The 16,455-nt window shown below is 53.0% G+C and overlaps 1 protein-coding gene across 6 annotated transcripts in view; it reads left to right on the top strand.

Annotated features, from left to right (window-relative positions):
- Positions 1–16,455, top strand: part of PDE4B (phosphodiesterase 4B) — a 169,321-nt gene that overhangs the window by 130,821 nt on the left and 22,045 nt on the right. For 5 of the 6 annotated variants that reach the window (XM_039555790.1, XM_039555792.1, XM_039555791.1 and 2 more), the window contains one exon: positions 10,715–10,827. In XM_039555790.1, coding sequence (XP_039411724.1) covers positions 10,715–10,827 — 113 coding nt within the window. Of the gene's footprint in view, positions 1–10,714; positions 10,828–12,951; positions 13,134–16,455 lie in introns of those variants that run through there. The other variant, XM_010408720.4, reaches the window with a different exon arrangement.

Below are 16,455 nucleotides of genomic sequence, written 5' to 3'. Positions count from 1 at the left end.
TAGGTGATTAACTTTGGGCTGGCTAAAGATAGCCCAGCTGGGCCCCCCACGGTAGTGACATTTCTGCAGGCGAAGATTCCTGCTCAGATTACCCCGCAGCTGGCCCGGGGCTCCGAGCTCGGGCTCGCTGTTGACTCAGAAACATCACTGCTACTATGGCACTGAGCGGCTGCCCAGCTCTGCTGCTCTTCTGGCCCAGCCGAGTCACACTGCAGGAATTCCTGCCCTCGCTCAGAGCCTCTGCTTCCCAGCTGGGCCTTCTTCCTTCTTGGGATGCTGCAGCCCTTTGGTGTTGTGGCATTCCCAGCAGACAGGAGGTTTTTCCTTCTCCTTTTCATTCCCCGTCGTAAGCGGAGTTGGGGCTCCTTCTTGCAACCGTTTTGTTCTGTGGCATTCCCTGCATCCAGGAGATTTTTCCTTCTCCTTTTCCTTCCCTGTGCCTTCACTTGGTGAGACATCTCCTCCTGCTTCCCAGAATCTTCCAGTTTGAACCTGGATGTGTCCTGGACGTTCTTGGCGAGTGCTGTTTAATCACTGCCATGACGTCTTCAGCAGTTTGGAGCCGTTTTTCTTGGGGCTGAGTTTTCCCAGCAGCTGGAATGGTGTGTCCCAGAAAGGAGCTGTCTTTAATTAGGGAACTTAGAATGCCAGGCTCCTCAGCAACCCAACAAAAAAAGTTAATTTCTCCTGCTCCCTGTTGTTTGGAAAAGAGAAAAGAAAATAAAAATCCCCCCAAAATCTTGGCTGGATTTTACCAGAGGCTGTAGCTCATGTCAAACACTCTCATCCCCAATTTCAGTCTCCCACATTATTCCTGGCAGCTCCAGCTCACTCATTTCCTGGCATTTTTCGCAATTAGCAGTAGAAAGCTTTCGTTTCATTTTTTTGTCTCTATCTTCCCCTCTCATCTCTGAACCCAGCCTGAATACAGGCTCCATTGTTCCTGCTGCTTTGGAGCCCCTGTTAGGATTTTATCCCACAGCTGGATCTCCTCCAGTGCCACCTCCTCAGTGACCCCCTGCCAGTGGCTTTGCCAGTTCATCCCATCGCCTCTCTCCACAGGGATTTCACTTCCCAAGCCTTCCTGCCCACATCTCATGTATTAACGCTGGGTAACAGAGAAAAGCTACATTTCCAAAGTATTTTTTTGTTAGAAGAATAACTCTGAGACAACTCCATGCTCATTTGCATGCAGTGCCCAAGCCCGCTCTGGCTGCAGCATTCCCAGCTCCTGCCGAGCTCTGGCCCCACTCCACAGCCAACAAAGAGCCCTTCCTCTCACTGCCACCTCCCCTGCACGCTGGAGGGAGGCTGCAGGTGTGAGAAACCTGAGAGGGGATAGCTCGAGTGACTGGTCAGACTGGAGTCCCAAAAATACAACGAGGGGAGAAGGGCAGGCTCGTCCATTTGTTGGGGAATTGCTCAAGAGCGTCGTGGCTCCACCTGTTCCGCGGGCGCTGGGTCTTTGTGCCTTTCTTGGCACATCTGCACTTATCTTTGCAAAAGATATAATTAGGCTGCGTTGCACACAATGGGACAGTGGGGAGGAGGGGAGGTGCAGCTAAAGGCTCCGTGGTTCCCATGATTTTAGCTCACTCCTCATTCCAGCCCTGCGGTCCGGCGGATCAGGAATGCGCAGTGTCCGAAGGAGCTGCAAGAGGGAACACGCAGGGCTCTGGCAGCGCTGCGGGCACGTGTGGGGCTGGGTGGTTCTGCTGGATGCAGCTTGCTTTTCAATCGCATCTTCTTCAGGTGCTTGTGTGGCTTTTGTGCTGGGAAAAAAGGCTGGGAGTCTGTTCCATAGATTGCCTGGATATCGGAAGGCGCACGGGGGATCTATAAAAGAAAGCTGCAATTACAGGGTTTTTTTGGTGCTTGCAGTTTGGGAGCTGGTGCTGTAAGATTTGGACATTTCATTGCAGATTTAAAGTGAATCCCGGGGGTTGTGCTCTGTGCCTTTGGTTGTTTTCCATGTGAATTTCCAAACCCGTCTAACAGAAGGATTTCCACGGGAGTATTTTCTGGATCTGGTAGAACAATGCTTTAATTCAAGGAAACAGCTCTCAGAATGCGCTAACAGGATACATTAAACAAATAAATCACTTGGTGTCAGTTATTCCCTCGGCATTGTGAGGGATAAATATGTAAACATGTCCACACGATCCGTGAGCAACCACAGCTCCATTAGGGAAGGCAAAGGGTGAATGGCTCCCAGCTGCACAAGGCCCTTTTCCATCAAGTTTTGGCATGTCCTTTGTTGACAAACCTGTTTTACCCAGCGTGCTCCGGGCTTTTAGAGTGATGCTAGGCACTGGTAGTAATTAACGTGGGGCAATATTGCTGCTAATGAACCTCATGTTGTGGAGGTGAAATAGGCACTTTGTGACACTGGTTAGTAACTAACATGGGGTGATATTCCTGCTAACGAATTTGGCATTGGGAAGGTAAAAGAGCCATTTGCTTTTGGTGAACGGGAGGTCCTTTGGTCACCTGGATTTGTGGGACTTCTCTCTGAGCCATGGCCACATGGGTGCCTTGGTAAATCACTCAGAGCACCCTCCTCCTTCCTCCTCCTTCCTCCTCCTTCCTCCTCCTTCCTCCTCCTTCCTCCTCCTTCCTCCTCCTTCCTCCTCCTTCCTCCTCCTTCCTCCTCCTTCTCCTCCTTTTTTCTCCTTCCTTCACCTTCTCCTCCTTTTTTCTCCTTCTCATTCCCCTATCCCTTCCATGTCTCTTCTCCATCTCCTTCTCCTCTTTCTTTCTCCTTCTCCTTCCTCTCCTTCCTCTCCTTTTCTCCTTCTCCTTCTGCTGTTTCTCCTTCCCCTCTCCATCTCTTTTCCATTTCCTTCTCCTTCCCTTTCTCTTCTCCCTCTCTTTCTCTCTCCTTCCTTTTCCTCCCCTCTCACCAGCCTCAGGAGTTAAGATACCGCAGTTCCCAGCTAAGCCCAGGTGGGATCAGCTGCTGGATCAGTTGGGATGGACTCTCCCACAGAAGGGCCCTCTCCCACCTTCCCCCCACACGAGCTCTTAGTCATGAGCAGCCAAGGAGTGAGGAATACAAACGAGGCCCTCAGTGACATTAATGAGATCTATCAGCTCCCAAATAATCATCTGCCATTCACGTGATCAGCTCCAGCATCTGCCTTCTCTTCTGAATCTTTTGTGTCATCTGCAATAATGACAACAATTAGGATAACTATAATAAATAGAGAATAATTAAAAATGGGCTGGTTTAAGGTCCTCTGATGAATGCAAACTCTGGGCTTGTATCCTATGCCTTCACCTGGGAATTAGATACATTTTCAAATTACACCCTCAGTGTATTTTCCGGTTGGGAGTCTGGGATTGTGCTGGCAGACTTTTCCTAAAGCAGAGTTTTCATGCACCAGGATAAACATTTCCACCTTCCCCTACAAGGACACGAGGACTCCAAAATCCTCATCTCACCCAAGAGCTGTGGTGGAGCTCCGGTTCCCAAACCTGCTCCCTCTTCACCCAGTTCTCTGTCCCTCCTGGAGGGAGGGAAGCATTTTCCCATTTAATAGTTGGATTTTAATCTCTGGGGGTTTATGAGTGTTTGTCTGCTTTAGGTTTTGTTGAATTTGATCAGCTTGTCCAACACTGGGGGAGCATTTCAGTTCCATGTTGTCCGCACTAGATTTGGGAATAAATCCAGCATCAAAACCCTACTAAGGCAAAAGGGAGCAACTGCTCTTATTAATTTTCCTTTTAGAGGAACAGATTTGATCCTGAGTCTAAACTGTTGAGGTAGGGTTTAGATAGTCTGATAATATTTTATTAACTCAGTTGGAATCACTGGAAAATGACTTTGGTGACCTCGAGTCTCAGCTGTTGTTGCTTCAAAGGCAGCTGGAGCTTGGGGTGGGAAGGACGGTCCCAAACACTGAAGAACTTTATAAATAGTCCCAGTTTGTTGCAGCCAGGATGCAATGAAAAGTAAATAACTTAGAAGATGTCTTCTGACGCTGTAAACAAGTGCTGTGCATGTGGAATAGGATGGATAGACTGGGTAAAGTTGGGAAAACTGCTGCAAGCTGCAGGGCCTTGCTTTTAACCTTCCCTGTGAAAGTTTCTCTTGGAATTTTTGGACAGCGTGTTTTGACAAAGTCTATCAGGATTTTTTTTAAGTCTTAAGCTCCACATGCCCAAGGTTTACAAGGAAAGTTGTGATCCATTAGAAGGAATTACTCTTTTTTCCTTGCAGAAGTAGAAATGAAGACTTTTACCAGCACAGCGACCCCACAATTTGATCTTTAAGAGTTAAGGGGAGCTGAGTTTGAAAAGATGCTGGCAAATATTTGTCTTCAACATTTCTTGTCCACCAGACTGGAAAATCTGCTCACAACTCAATCCCACTGGGAATATTCCTCCTAGGTTATGGAAAGTTTAGTTATTTGGCAGCTGGAAAGGGAACTGCAACTGCTCTCCAAGGTTTTTAACTCACCTGGTTGGGATGTGGCATTTTGGCCATTGTTAAAACTCTTACAGCTTTATGGCCTTTGCACTTTCCTCCAGAAGAAATCTTAATGTTTTTCTTTATCGGGACTGGGGTGACAAGAGAGAACCATGAGGGAATCAGGAGAGAGAAAATAAACCCCACTTGAAATTTTGGCATTTGGAGCTCATTTCAAAACGTTTCCTAACTCGGTTCATCTCCTGCGGCAGTCAAGGGCGAGGCCACCAATCCCTCCTACAGAGCGGGGACTCTGCCCACCATCCTGCCTCGCTGTGGCACTTGGCCACAGGATGGGCACAGTTTGTGGCTTAAGAGGGGAACTCTGCAGCTCCAGATAATGTTGGCCTCGTGCTCAGATCTCTGTGGGCACCGAGGGGCTGGAGTTCTGCTGGGAGAAGGATGGCACAGATGGGATTTGGGGGGAGCCACGGGTGAGTGTTTGTCCCTTTCACCCCCCTTCCCAGCTGTGACACTTCATGGGCCTCCTGATGAAGTGTGTGCCTGCCCTTACACTGAAGTGCTCCCAGAAAAGAGGATGTGCTGCACAACCTTTCACTTTCCAAGTACTGAAGAAAGACAAAAGGCCTCAAGTCCACATTGATGAGCAGCTTTCACTTTTCCCCTGTGCCCAGAACTGGTGAGGCCACACCTCAAATCCTGGGGTCAGTTTTGGGCCCCTCATGACAAGAAGGGCATGGAGGGGCTGGAGCGTGTCCAAGGAAGGGAACAGAGCTGGGAAGGGGCTGGAGAATTCCTGAGGGAGCTGGGAAAGGGGCTCAGGCTGGAGCAAAGGAGGCTCAGGGGGGACCTTGTGGCTCTGCACAAGTCCCTGACAGGAGGGGGCAGCCGGGGGGGTCGGGCTCTGCTGGCAGGGAACAGGGACAGGAGGAGAGGGAACGGCCTCAGGCTGGGCCAGGGCAGGCTCAGGGTGGATATTGGGGAAATTCCTTCCTGGAAAAGGCTGTCTGGCCCTGGCACAGCTGCCCAGAGCAGGGGTGAGTCCCCATCCCTGGAGAGATTTAAAAGCCGTGTGGATGTGGCACTTGGGGACGTGGGGCAGTGGTGGCCTTGGCAGTGCTGGGCATGGTTGGATTTGATGATCTGAGAGGGCCTTTCCAACCCAAACAATTGTGTGAGAGAAAGAGAGCACGGAAAGTCAGTAAGTGGGAAAAAGCCTCTAAAAAGGGGCTGCTAAGTCACCTTGCAGTGAGAGATTCCATGTGTGCCATCACCTTCCAGAGCTGCAAAAGGAACAGATGGCAGAACATACCAGAAATGCAGTTGTTGCAAAATCCTGGCACGTAAAGGAGCTGCATTTCAGGACATTGGAGCATTCCAGAAGCCAGTGGAGAAGCACGAGGCGAGGGCTGCCTCTGTCCTCGGAGGGACTGGCAGCAGCTCAGGTCTTGTGAGGAAATGTCACCTCAGTTCCTGCTGGAGTGCCACCAGCACCAACCCTCCTGCACAAACACTGGGTAGGATTTAAAAACTGAAACTCCTGTTGTTCCTCACTTCCCTATTCTGTGTCAGCAATGACTTCACGCAGGGCCCTAGAAAACATGAGCAAACCACGGTTATGATTTACGGGTTTGGGTTATGCAACCCCCAAATATAAACTGAAATGTGAGCCAGTTGAAGGCACATCCTGAAGTATTCCAGGAGTCCAGACCCTGAAATTGCAGGGTGTTTCTGTAAGTGACCATGTGCCTTGGCTGTACCAGGAAGGGGATCGAAGTCAGCCCCTGGCCGGGGTTTAGGAGCGATTCTGGCGGGGGGAGTTGCTCTGCTGATGTCAGTGGGACGCTCACATTGGGTTCAGGGAAAGAACAAGTCATGGAGCATCTAAACTCGTGTTTACTGTTTGTGTGAGTCGCTGTAGCAACAGCAGATACCACTCAGGGAGACAATCCCAGGGCACTTCATCCCTGTCCTCTGCTCTGGAGCCAGGCTGGGAGAGCTGGGGGTGGCCAGCCTGGACAAGAGAAGGCTCTTGAGAGCCTCCTTCAGTGCCTAAAGTGGCTCCAGGAGAGCTGCAGAGGGACTGGGGACAAGGCATGGAGGGACAGGACCCAGGGAATGGCTTCCCAGTGCCAGAGGGCAGGGCTGGATGGGATCTTGGGAAGGAATTGTTCCCTGGGAGGGTGGGCAGGCCCTGGCACAGGGTGCCCAGAGCAGCTGGGGCTGCCCCTGGATCCCTGGCAGTGCCCAAGGCCAGGTTGGATGGGGCTGGGAGCATCCAGGGATAGTGGAAGGTGTCCCTGCCTGTAACTGGATGGGCTTTAAGGTCCCTTCCAGCCCGAACCATTCCCTGATACTCATGAATATTAAATATGAAGAAAGCCAGAAAATATTTGTTATTTTAAGATCATTCCCACATGAAGTTTTTAGATTGGTAGAAGAGCAACTCCTAATGGATTCTATATCTGGCTGTTATTTTGGGGTAGCTGTGGCTCTTAAAATATTTCATGGGGGACTTGGAGGATATATTTTAATTTCACATGCTGGTTTCAAAAGCAAATTTAGCTTTAGGAGTGGGAATGGAGCCTCTGCTTTCATAATTTATTTGTAAATAGTCCCAAGTTCATCACCGAGAGTTCGTGGAGTTGCACAGAGCCAAGGAGGGCTGGTTTGATAAGAGTTGGGGTTTCCGGGGTGCTGGGCTCAGACTGCGTCACTCGGTGGCTTTAGGGACAGTTCTGAGTTTCTAAGAAGGGTTGAACTGGGCTCCCTTCCTGCTGTGGGCAAGGACAGTGACTCTTCTTGTCTTGCCTGCCTGGTTCCGTGAAATGAGCGGGAATGTGGCATCTGTGACGTCCTTACTGCCCGAGCAAAGGAGCCAGAGCTCGGCAGCAGGTTCAGAAATGACTGCCCAGTGACCACGGAGGGCAGGCAGGAGGAGCTGGAAGGCACGCACGCCATCAAGCATCATCTCACCACTGTTTACTTGAGAAAATGAGTGAAAAAACAAGGTTTAGATGAGTCAAAAGCCAAAGAGCCCAAGCAGAGCTGCACAGGGATGCAGGTGCTGCATCTCGCTGGGTGCCAAGACCAGAGGGAGCTGTGGGCAGGCTGGCCAATGTCCAAAAAAAAGCAAATTCTGAAAGAAAGAGTTCATGGTGCTTTTTAAAACCCACTTCTGCGCTGGAGCAGCCACAGAGCTCACTCTTTTCTCCTTAAAATGACCCTTAGCAAGAGCTGTTTGCTCTCACTTTTTTGTGTCTTTGCTGTTGAAATGACCTGAGGTATCTTCAGTGGCTGTTTTCAAAATATCCACGTTTAAATCGTGAATCCGTTGGCCTCGCAGTGGTTTTGGTGCAAAGGCTCAGGCAGGTGACAATGCTCGTGTTTCACATGGGTGAACCCCCTGCAGCCTGGAGGGATCCCCGCTGCTCCCAGGATTCCTTCAGGGAACCTCACTGGAGTGAAGCAGGAAGGCAGAAACAGAGGGAGGGAAAGTCCTGATGCACCCTGCTAAAAATTCTGAGGAACACTGCAAATGTGTAAAATAGTCACTCTTTATTTAGCTCATCTTCTGAAGCCCAAAAATAAATATAAAATACTTACAGCCAAACCCTCTAAGCCCTGAAGTTTCCTAGTTCACCTCAATCTCCTTAATATGTAATAGCTTTGCTTGTTTGGGGCTTTTTTTTCCCTTTTATTACATAAAACTCAGATACAAAGTAAAGGGATATCCTGAATATCAGCTCTGGGGAACTGATATTATTAACTGATATTATGAATCCTTCAATATCAAGAGTAGATTTCTGTTCTTGATCCTGCATTGCCCTGATGGCTCTTTCCGAGGGGAAGATTGAAAGTGAAGTGACAGTGGCAGCGGGTCCTGCCGACCTGGGCAAGGCTGGAAATCCCCCAAAAGGCTAAAATTAGGGTCTGGTGTCAGAGTCTCTGTGAACCTGTTCCTTCTCCTCCTCCAGGAATGCACACATGCCATGGCTGTGCTTCCTGAGGAGTCTCAGAGCAGGAGAACAGCACAAGAACTCAGGATTTTATTGAAACATATGGGGTTTAGTTTGGCTGAGGAGATGGGTTTTACCTATTCCTAAACTCATAATTTTGCCTGTGCTGGTTTTAGTGATCCAAACATTTTCTGTAACAAGGGATTTGAGCCCTTCCAGGTCAACTAATTTACATGATAAAATAGTTGAGAGGGAATGCTTGTGGTAGGAAGGAAAATACACTGAGCTTTGTGTGATTTTGGCTATTTTCACCTGATTTTTGATTATGCAGGAATGAGATGACTTCCCATGTTTGGAGCTCAGAAAAAAACCCCATTAACTTCCAACACCACAAAGATTTGGATTTACCAAATCTTTAAAAGGTGTCTGTGCCAGGTTTACGGCTGCATTACCCTTCGGCAGGGTTTATTTTACATTGGTGCAGCTTCAAATGTTTAATGGAAGGTCTCTATCCAGTGATGCTTTATTGATGCGGTGAGTGAAAGAGAGGATCTGTCCCTGGGAAGAGATCCCAGCACAGGGTGCAGTTGCTTCCCCTGGGGACACTGGGACACCAGGAACACGAGGTGGGGAGGGCAGGGGGACACGTCTGGAGCTCCAGCTCAGCTGCTGAGTGTGTCTGAGCAGTCCTGCCCTGTGATGTCACTGGTACCTGCCAGTAGAAATGCTGAACCCATTAGCTCTGACAGATTTATGGGATGAGCATATGTCACTGGGATTATGAGAAGCACTTACATTCATGGGGAGATTTTATGATTCACTGTATCCGCTTGTGGAAACCTTAACTTTTACGCCAGAGCTGCTGGGGCGCGCGGTGTCCTGCTGGCAGGGTCAGGGAGCTGAGCCCGGTGGGAGCAGGGAGCAGGGATGGTGGGTTTGGGGTGCAGGGCCTGCTGCGGAGCACAGGTGGCAAGTGGGACTGGTGGGGTGTGAGGCTGATGGGGACAAGGCCAGCAGAGCTGGGGAGCCAGGAGTGACAGGGAGCAGGGCCAGGATTGGGGAACAGGGCCAGGACTGGGGAGTGGGGCTGGTAGGGACTGGGGTTGAGGAGCAGGGCTGGAGGGGTTGGAGAATGGATGTAGGGAGCAGGGCTTTTGGGGCTCAGGGCTGTTGGGGTGCAGGGATGTTGGGGTGCAGGCTTTGGCTGCTGCAGGGAGCGGGGCTGTTGGAGTGCAGGGCTGTTGGGGAGCGGGGCTGTTGGGGAGTGGGGCTGTTGGGGAGCAGGGTTGTTGGGGAGCGGGGCTGTTGGGGAGCAGGGTTGTTGGGGTTCAGGGCTGTTGGGGAGTGGGGCTGTTGGGGTGCAGGGCTGCTACGGGGTGCAGGCTCTGGCTGCTGCGGGGAGCGGGGCTGTTGGGGTGCAGGGTTGTTGGGGTGCAGGGCTGTTGGGGTAGCGGGGCTGTTGGAGTGCAGGGTTGTTGGGGAGCAGGGCTGTTGGGGTGCAGGCTCTGGCTGCTGCAGGGAGCGGGGCTGTTGGGTTCAGGGCTGTTGGGGTGCAGGCTCTGGCTGCTGCAGGGAGCGGGGCTATTGTGTTCAGGGCTGTTGGGGTGCAGGCTCTGGCTGCTGCAGGGAGCGGGGCTATTGTGTTCAGGGCTGTTGGGGTGCAGGCTCTGGCTGCTGCGGGGAGCGGGGCTGTTGGGTTCAGGGCTGTTGGGGTGCAGGCTCTGGCTGCTGCGGGGAGCGGGGCTGTTGGGTTCAGGGCTGTTGGGGTGCAGGCTCTGGCTGCTGCGGGGAGCGGGGCTGTTGGGTTCAGGGCTGTTGGGGTGCAGGCTCTGGCTGCTGCAGGGAGCGGGGCTGTTGGGTTCAGGGCTGTTGGGGTGCAGGCTCTGGCTGCTGTGGGAAGCAGGGCTGTTGGGTTCAGGGCTGTTGGGGTGCAGACTCTGGCTGCTGCGGGAGCGGGGCTGTTGGGGGGAGCAGGAGCAGCATCCCGCGAGCGCTGGGGGAGGCCGAGCCCCGCAGCAGCCGGGGCGGGGGGGGCCGGGATGACGCTCCCCGAGCCTCAGCCCTGCCCTGCCCTGCCCCGGGGGCGCCCGGTTCCCCCGTGCGGCGGGGGGCAGGGCGGGGCGGGCCGGGGCGGGGGCCGGGGCCGGGCCGGGGCGGGGGCGGGCGGGGACTCGCCGGCGGCGGCCGGGGCAGCGCAGCGGCGGCCGCGTGATGAAGGAGCGGAGCAGCACCTCCGGCGGCGCTGGCGGCGGCTCGGGCGGCCCCGCCATGGAGAGGCCGCCGCAGCGCCAGCCCGACTACATGTCCGTGTGCCTCTTCGCAGAGGAGCCCTACCAGAAGCTGGCCATGGAGACGCTGGAGGAGCTCGACTGGTGCCTGGATCAGCTGGAGACCATCCAAACCTACCGCTCCGTCAGCGAGATGGCATCCAACAAGGTGAGCCCACGTGCGGCACCGGGATGCGGGACGGGGATACGGAGAGGCGCGGGGCTCTGAGCCTGATCCCGACACGTCTTCGCGTCTGTCCAGGACAGCGGCTCCAAGTCAGTTGCGGTGACGGGGCTGCGGGTTCCCCCGCGGAGACGCGTCCAGGGAGAACTCGCGGCGGGTGGCGTGGGGAGCGCGATCCGGGATGGAGCGGGCAGAGCGATCCGGGATGGAGCGGGGAGCGCGATCCGGGGTGGTCTGGGGAGACCGATCGCTGCCGCAGGCTCATTTCCGAAAATTAAAGAGGTTTCAATTAGCGTCGGTCCCTTGGAGCCGATATGAGCAGGAACAGTGTGGAAACGCCCGCGTTTAGCAAATCATCACGCCAGGAGTCAATTCATTGTTGTCTGGCCGTAATAACGGCAAACTGTAAACATTGTGGTCCGGTGTTTTACGGCTGTTTTGGCTTTCGGGAACGTTTTAATTTGGTTTCTAATGCCCTGGGCTGGCTCGGCAGCGCTTGGCGGCACATGGTGAGGGTGGGCAGCAGGGATGGTGCACAGGGAATCAGCTCCGGGGGCTCCTGCTCTGCGGAGCTTTCCGGGGGAGCAAAGAGGAGTTGCGAGTTTGTCTGCACAGAATAAAGTGCTGAAGTAAAGCAAGAAAAGCCCGTTGTGTTTAAAGTCAGGGAAGCAGGAGAGCAGAGTGCCAGGATTATCCTGACAAGCAGCAGAGAGCGAAACGCGAGTTCTGAGCGCCTGTGTGCAACTTTGGGGAGTTGCTGTTCCGGTCCGCCTGAGCCCAGCTCGGCTCCAACATCTCCCGGAGCCCGGCCGCCTCCCCGCCCGCTGCCCGCGGCTGCAGCGGAGCCGGGCACAGCCCCGGGCCAGCCTGGCAGCTCCCAGCCCGCTCCTGCCCCTTCCAGCCCCGCGGTGCCCGCTGGAGTTGTCACAATCACAAATTCCCAGCCCAGTGCCCGTCGCATCCACATTTTTGCCCAGTTGCGATGGTTTTAAACTTAGTTCTGCAGCACTCCGATGTTGTTATTGTTTGGGTTTTTTTCCCCTAATTGGAAATTACTGCCATCAGAAATGCTGAATCAGAAACTGAATTTATGGAAAAAGTTGAGCAAAGAAATCCCGTGTTGTTTCAGCTTCCTCTGCTGGTAGTGGTTACCACGGTGTGCAGGGGCAAAGGAAGCAGTAAAAGTTTTATAGACCGAGCTTTCAAGAAAAAAATATTATTTTTTCGTTTGAGTTTGTGTTGAGGGAACCCTGGATGAAAGTTGAGAGGGGTTCAGACTGCACCTCCAGTGTGAACGCGATGCCCTTCAGTTTGAGGTTGAGTGACAAATCTGGCCTCGTGAAGGTGAAACTAAATTGCTTATCGTAGCACTTCAAAGTTGCGATTACTCGGGGTGCAGATGGCTTGCAGCTGGCTCGAGCAAAAGCTTCCTGAAACTCTGTTCTTTCATAACCCGTTTCTGAAATGTCTGCACTTTTTGGTCAACTTCCAGTTTCACAGTTTTCAGCTGTGAAAGAGAAGCATAAAATGGCCTCACACCTCGTTTGCCTTTCCTCTGGAGCTGTAAATATTGTCACAATTCATGGCACGGTTTGGGCTGGAAAGGACTCTGAAGATCGTTTCAATGCCTGGTGATTTGGGGGGTTTGTGGCTTTTTGAGGGGTTTGGTGGCAGACAATGTGCAGAGTGGTCTGGCTGTGCAAGGAGCTGCTGGGTCGCTCCTGCATCTTCAGGAGGAGGCTGCGGCAGCCTTTCCCTGCTCCGAGCATCCCGTCCCACCGCCAGCTCCTCTCCGAGGCATCTCCATTTGTCACCGGTAAATAGCGAACCCGGCAGATGTTTTGAAAACAGGATGCTGGGGCTGCGCATTATTAAAGAAAAAACGGAAAGAGAAACAGTCTAGATAGGAAGAAAGCAAATAGGCTCGGCATGCTCCCAAGCGCAGGAGCAGAATAAACACTGACCTATCTTCCTGACCTCCGCTCTCGCCAGTTCCTGGCCCCGCGCCACCCAAGCCAAACGACGTCATTTCAGCCTGATAGTAGGCATGGCACAGCTGTTGCAAGTGTGACTCGAATTTCCTGTCTCCTTCCTGACAGACGTAGTTTAGAAAATCCAGAGTTGCAACAACAGCACTGAGAGAGACGGAGAGGGAGGCTCTCGGCATCCGTGTGCGCAGGGGGATTCTCGGAAGCGCTGCGGCAAAAAGGAGGCAGCGGAGGGGGAAGAGCCATGCGGGACGGCAGCCGGGCTTTGAGCTGATGGGGTTCGGAAGGCAGCGCGTTAAACATGTGCGTATTGTTCGTTGAGCCGGGAGTTAATGACAGGAGAGTGAGGGAATGAGCGGCTCAGCTTGCAGCGGGCTGAGGGCTGTGTGACATCAGGGAGCCGAGGGACCCCGCAGTGCCACCCGCAGGGATCCCATGGAATGCTGGCAAAGAGGGAACTCTGTTCCCTGGGATGCTGTCGGTGTTTGTGAGTCCTGATGCGTTTCCAGAGCAGTGCTTGATGCGCAAACCAGCCCGGGCTCTCTGCAGAACTCACCATGCACAGCGCCTTACCTTTCTGATTTAGAGAGAAAAATAACCTGTGAAAATACCTGACTGCAGCTGCCATGAAGGGATTTTATTTTCCCAACACTGAATTTCCTAACATCTTTTGCTGGGAGCTGATACAGCCCTGCAGCTTTGCACTGGAGCAGAGTAACATGTGAGGAGCTCTGCAGGCACTCGGTGCTGCCTGAGGGAGCAAACCACACTTATTTACATTACTGTTACATATATACTCTATTTTCCTGCATTTATCACACCGTCCAGCTTTCAGCTCAGGCAGCTGCTGTGTCAGAAGGGTTTGTGAGTCAATGATGATAAAGAAGGGGGTATTTTCTCTCTTGGTGTGGGGTTGTGTTGGCGTTAAGCTGCTGTCCTTAGCCTTGCTTCCCTGCAGATGGGACCTGCTCTAGTCCCTAATTTGGGATCTGGGGCAGGATGTGCTCAGTGCATCCCCTGGATCGTAAGAAGGAGCAGGCTTTTTTCCCAGCTGAAATGCTGGGCTTGCCAGCTCCAGGTTCTTATGGGGCCATCACATCATAAAATGGAGGCATGGAGAACATGGGTTGTTTCTGCAGAGCTGCCTGTCCGTGCGGGATGCAGCCCAAACAGAGGTACCTGCATGGACCTGAGCAGCACCTTTGCCTCTCCTTAAATTAGACCGGGCTAATTCAGAGCTTTTTGCAGTGCATCGAGTCCAGAGAGCAGAATTTGGTCTCTGGGGATATTCTAAGTTTAAATAGACAGTGTGAGTGGTGTCCTCAGCCTGCCGGGTGCTCTGATGACTTTGCAAACCCTCTTGTCTCTACTCAAACTGTCCCCTGGGGGACCCTTCCTTGCAAATCCTTAAACTCTCTTATTGCAACTCTTAAAGACGTCTCTGTTATTCCCAAGTGCTGGATAACCCAACTCAAGCCTTGCCAGCCGAGGCCGTGTCCGGCCAGCGGCTCGGGACAGCAGCACAAGTGCTCCGTGCTCCTCTCTCGCTTGTGAGCCACAAGATAAACACAACTGATTTCGTTTTGACTGGATTTCAAAGGACATTTCGGTCAGAAAAGCGGAGCAAGGCCGCACCTCGCTTTCGGGAGAGAGTGGCTAAATAAACATCTGGCCACTAATGTAAACTGCCGGGGCCGCGCTGGAGGTCGCGGCCAAGTGCCAGCGGTGGATGTGCCGGGCTGCACAAAGTCCCGCTCGTCCCCTCCCTCCTGCCAGCCTGGCAGCCCCCAGCCCTGTCCCCTTCCTACGTGATGTTTCCCTTAAGTGGTGCCGAGCTGTTTAGTCTTCCCCTGGCTTTGCGCTGGGACTTCCTTTGTTTAATCGCCGCACAAAGAGAGGTTTGTTCGCTGCGGCAGCCGGCGGAACAAAGACACTTCCACGTCTCCTGTTTTTCCAAGGCGGGATGAATCACTGAGCTCCGAGCGCCGGTATTCCCCTCGCTCGCGCGGGGATTTGCGTTGGGGAAGCGGCGATCGGAGCGCCCTGGCGGGGCCGGGAGAGCCGCGGAGCAGCGCTGGCAGCGCTCCCCGCAGCGCCGCTCCTGCAGAGCCCCGCGCACATCGTGGCGCTTTGACGTCGCTCTTTAACCATTCCCTGGCCGTGCAGCCGCCGCTGCCGAGCAGGACCCCGCGCCATCGGCATGCTCCAGGAGGTAGGAGCTGGTTCTGGCTCAGTTTGGGAATATTCCCCCCAAGCTGGGTGTTATCGGATGGGTTTGGTCCGTGCTGGGGATGTCCTTGTGCTAGAGGACAGGGCACTGCGGGAGCGGGGTTTGCAACAGAAGCGCTCGGAGGGGTGAGCAGGAGCTTCCCGAGAAAGCTGCTGGATAGGGAGGGAACAGCTCGGGATGCTGGCTCTAAGCCAGGCTGGGAAAGCCCTCAGGATTTGGGGAGCTTGGTCCCAGTCAGCTCCTGTGTATCAGTCTCATCACCGTCATAAATGGACTTTAGGGTGGCTGTCTCTGTATCCATCCCGTTCCTCCTCCCGTGCTCATTGCCCTCTAAAGTAAATCATTCTGGGGGTGTCAAATACGCCCTAAAAGCGGGGTGGGATATTGGGGCCAGACGCATTTAACAATCTAATATTTTGTTCTTGCGAGCCCTCTGGGCTGTGTGTCCAGACATCTTGGTTAAACTGCTTCAAATGTTTTAAAAACTGAAATATTGGAAAGCTGCAGTGTTGGCTGTGGGATGCGTGGGGACGGGATTAGGAGACAGTGTCACCATCTGGGATACCCTCCTGGAGCAAAGGGGTTTTGAGTGCTGGATGATTTCCCATCTCTTGGGGTGTTGTGGAAAATGTGTGGGAAAAGCCCTTCCTGGGGGGATCCCTTGGCCACTGCTGGTGCAGAGATCAAGGCTTTGGGGGTAGAATTTTGGTTCAAATCTATCTTTTGGCATCTGTCACCCATCCTCCGGGCCACAACGGTGCCCAGGACCTTCCAGCGTGTCCTTTAACCAATTCTGGTTTTCCTGGGACGTGATGGGGTTTTAAAAGTTCTGCATTCTCAGACTTTTACGTTGTAACACATCAGGGTGGGGCTTAAATAAATAATAGCTCAAAGGCAGGTTCAAAATGAATCATGAGCTGAGGGCAGGACTGGAGAGTGACTAAATGCTGGGAGCAGGGACCTCGCCGGAGTGAAGGATACTGGTGACATGTGACATCCCAGAGGAGCGGCATCACTTGGCATGAGGGAGCTGAGAAGGATTTCAGTGCAGTCCTAATCCTCGCCCTTGAGTCTGAGTGATTTTCTGGACCAGGCCATTTCCCACAGGCTCCAGACCCTAACTTTTTTCCCCAGCTGTGTTCCATGGGGCAGCTGCCGATGCAAATATTTGCATTGAGTGAAATTCATTGAAAGTCGTTGAGTTATCAAAGGCAGGACAAGTTGTGGAGATGGATCGGGATGGAGATTCACCCTCAGAGCTCTGAGAGGGAGAGATTCCCCCGATTAAAGCCTGGCTTAAAGCAAACAAACCAGAAGTGCCTCACCTTGCTGCTGGTTTAGCACAGCTGGGCCAACTGCAGCAAAAGGATTCTGGGGAGCATTTGCCTATCTCTG

Source organism: Corvus cornix, chromosome 8, assembly GCF_000738735.6.
Source record: "Corvus cornix cornix isolate S_Up_H32 chromosome 8, ASM73873v5, whole genome shotgun sequence".
In the NCBI taxonomy this organism is placed as follows: Eukaryota; Metazoa; Chordata; class Aves; order Passeriformes; family Corvidae; genus Corvus; species Corvus cornix.
The sequence above is the reverse complement of the archived record's forward strand: the minus strand, read 5'-3'. Positions and strand labels throughout refer to the sequence as shown.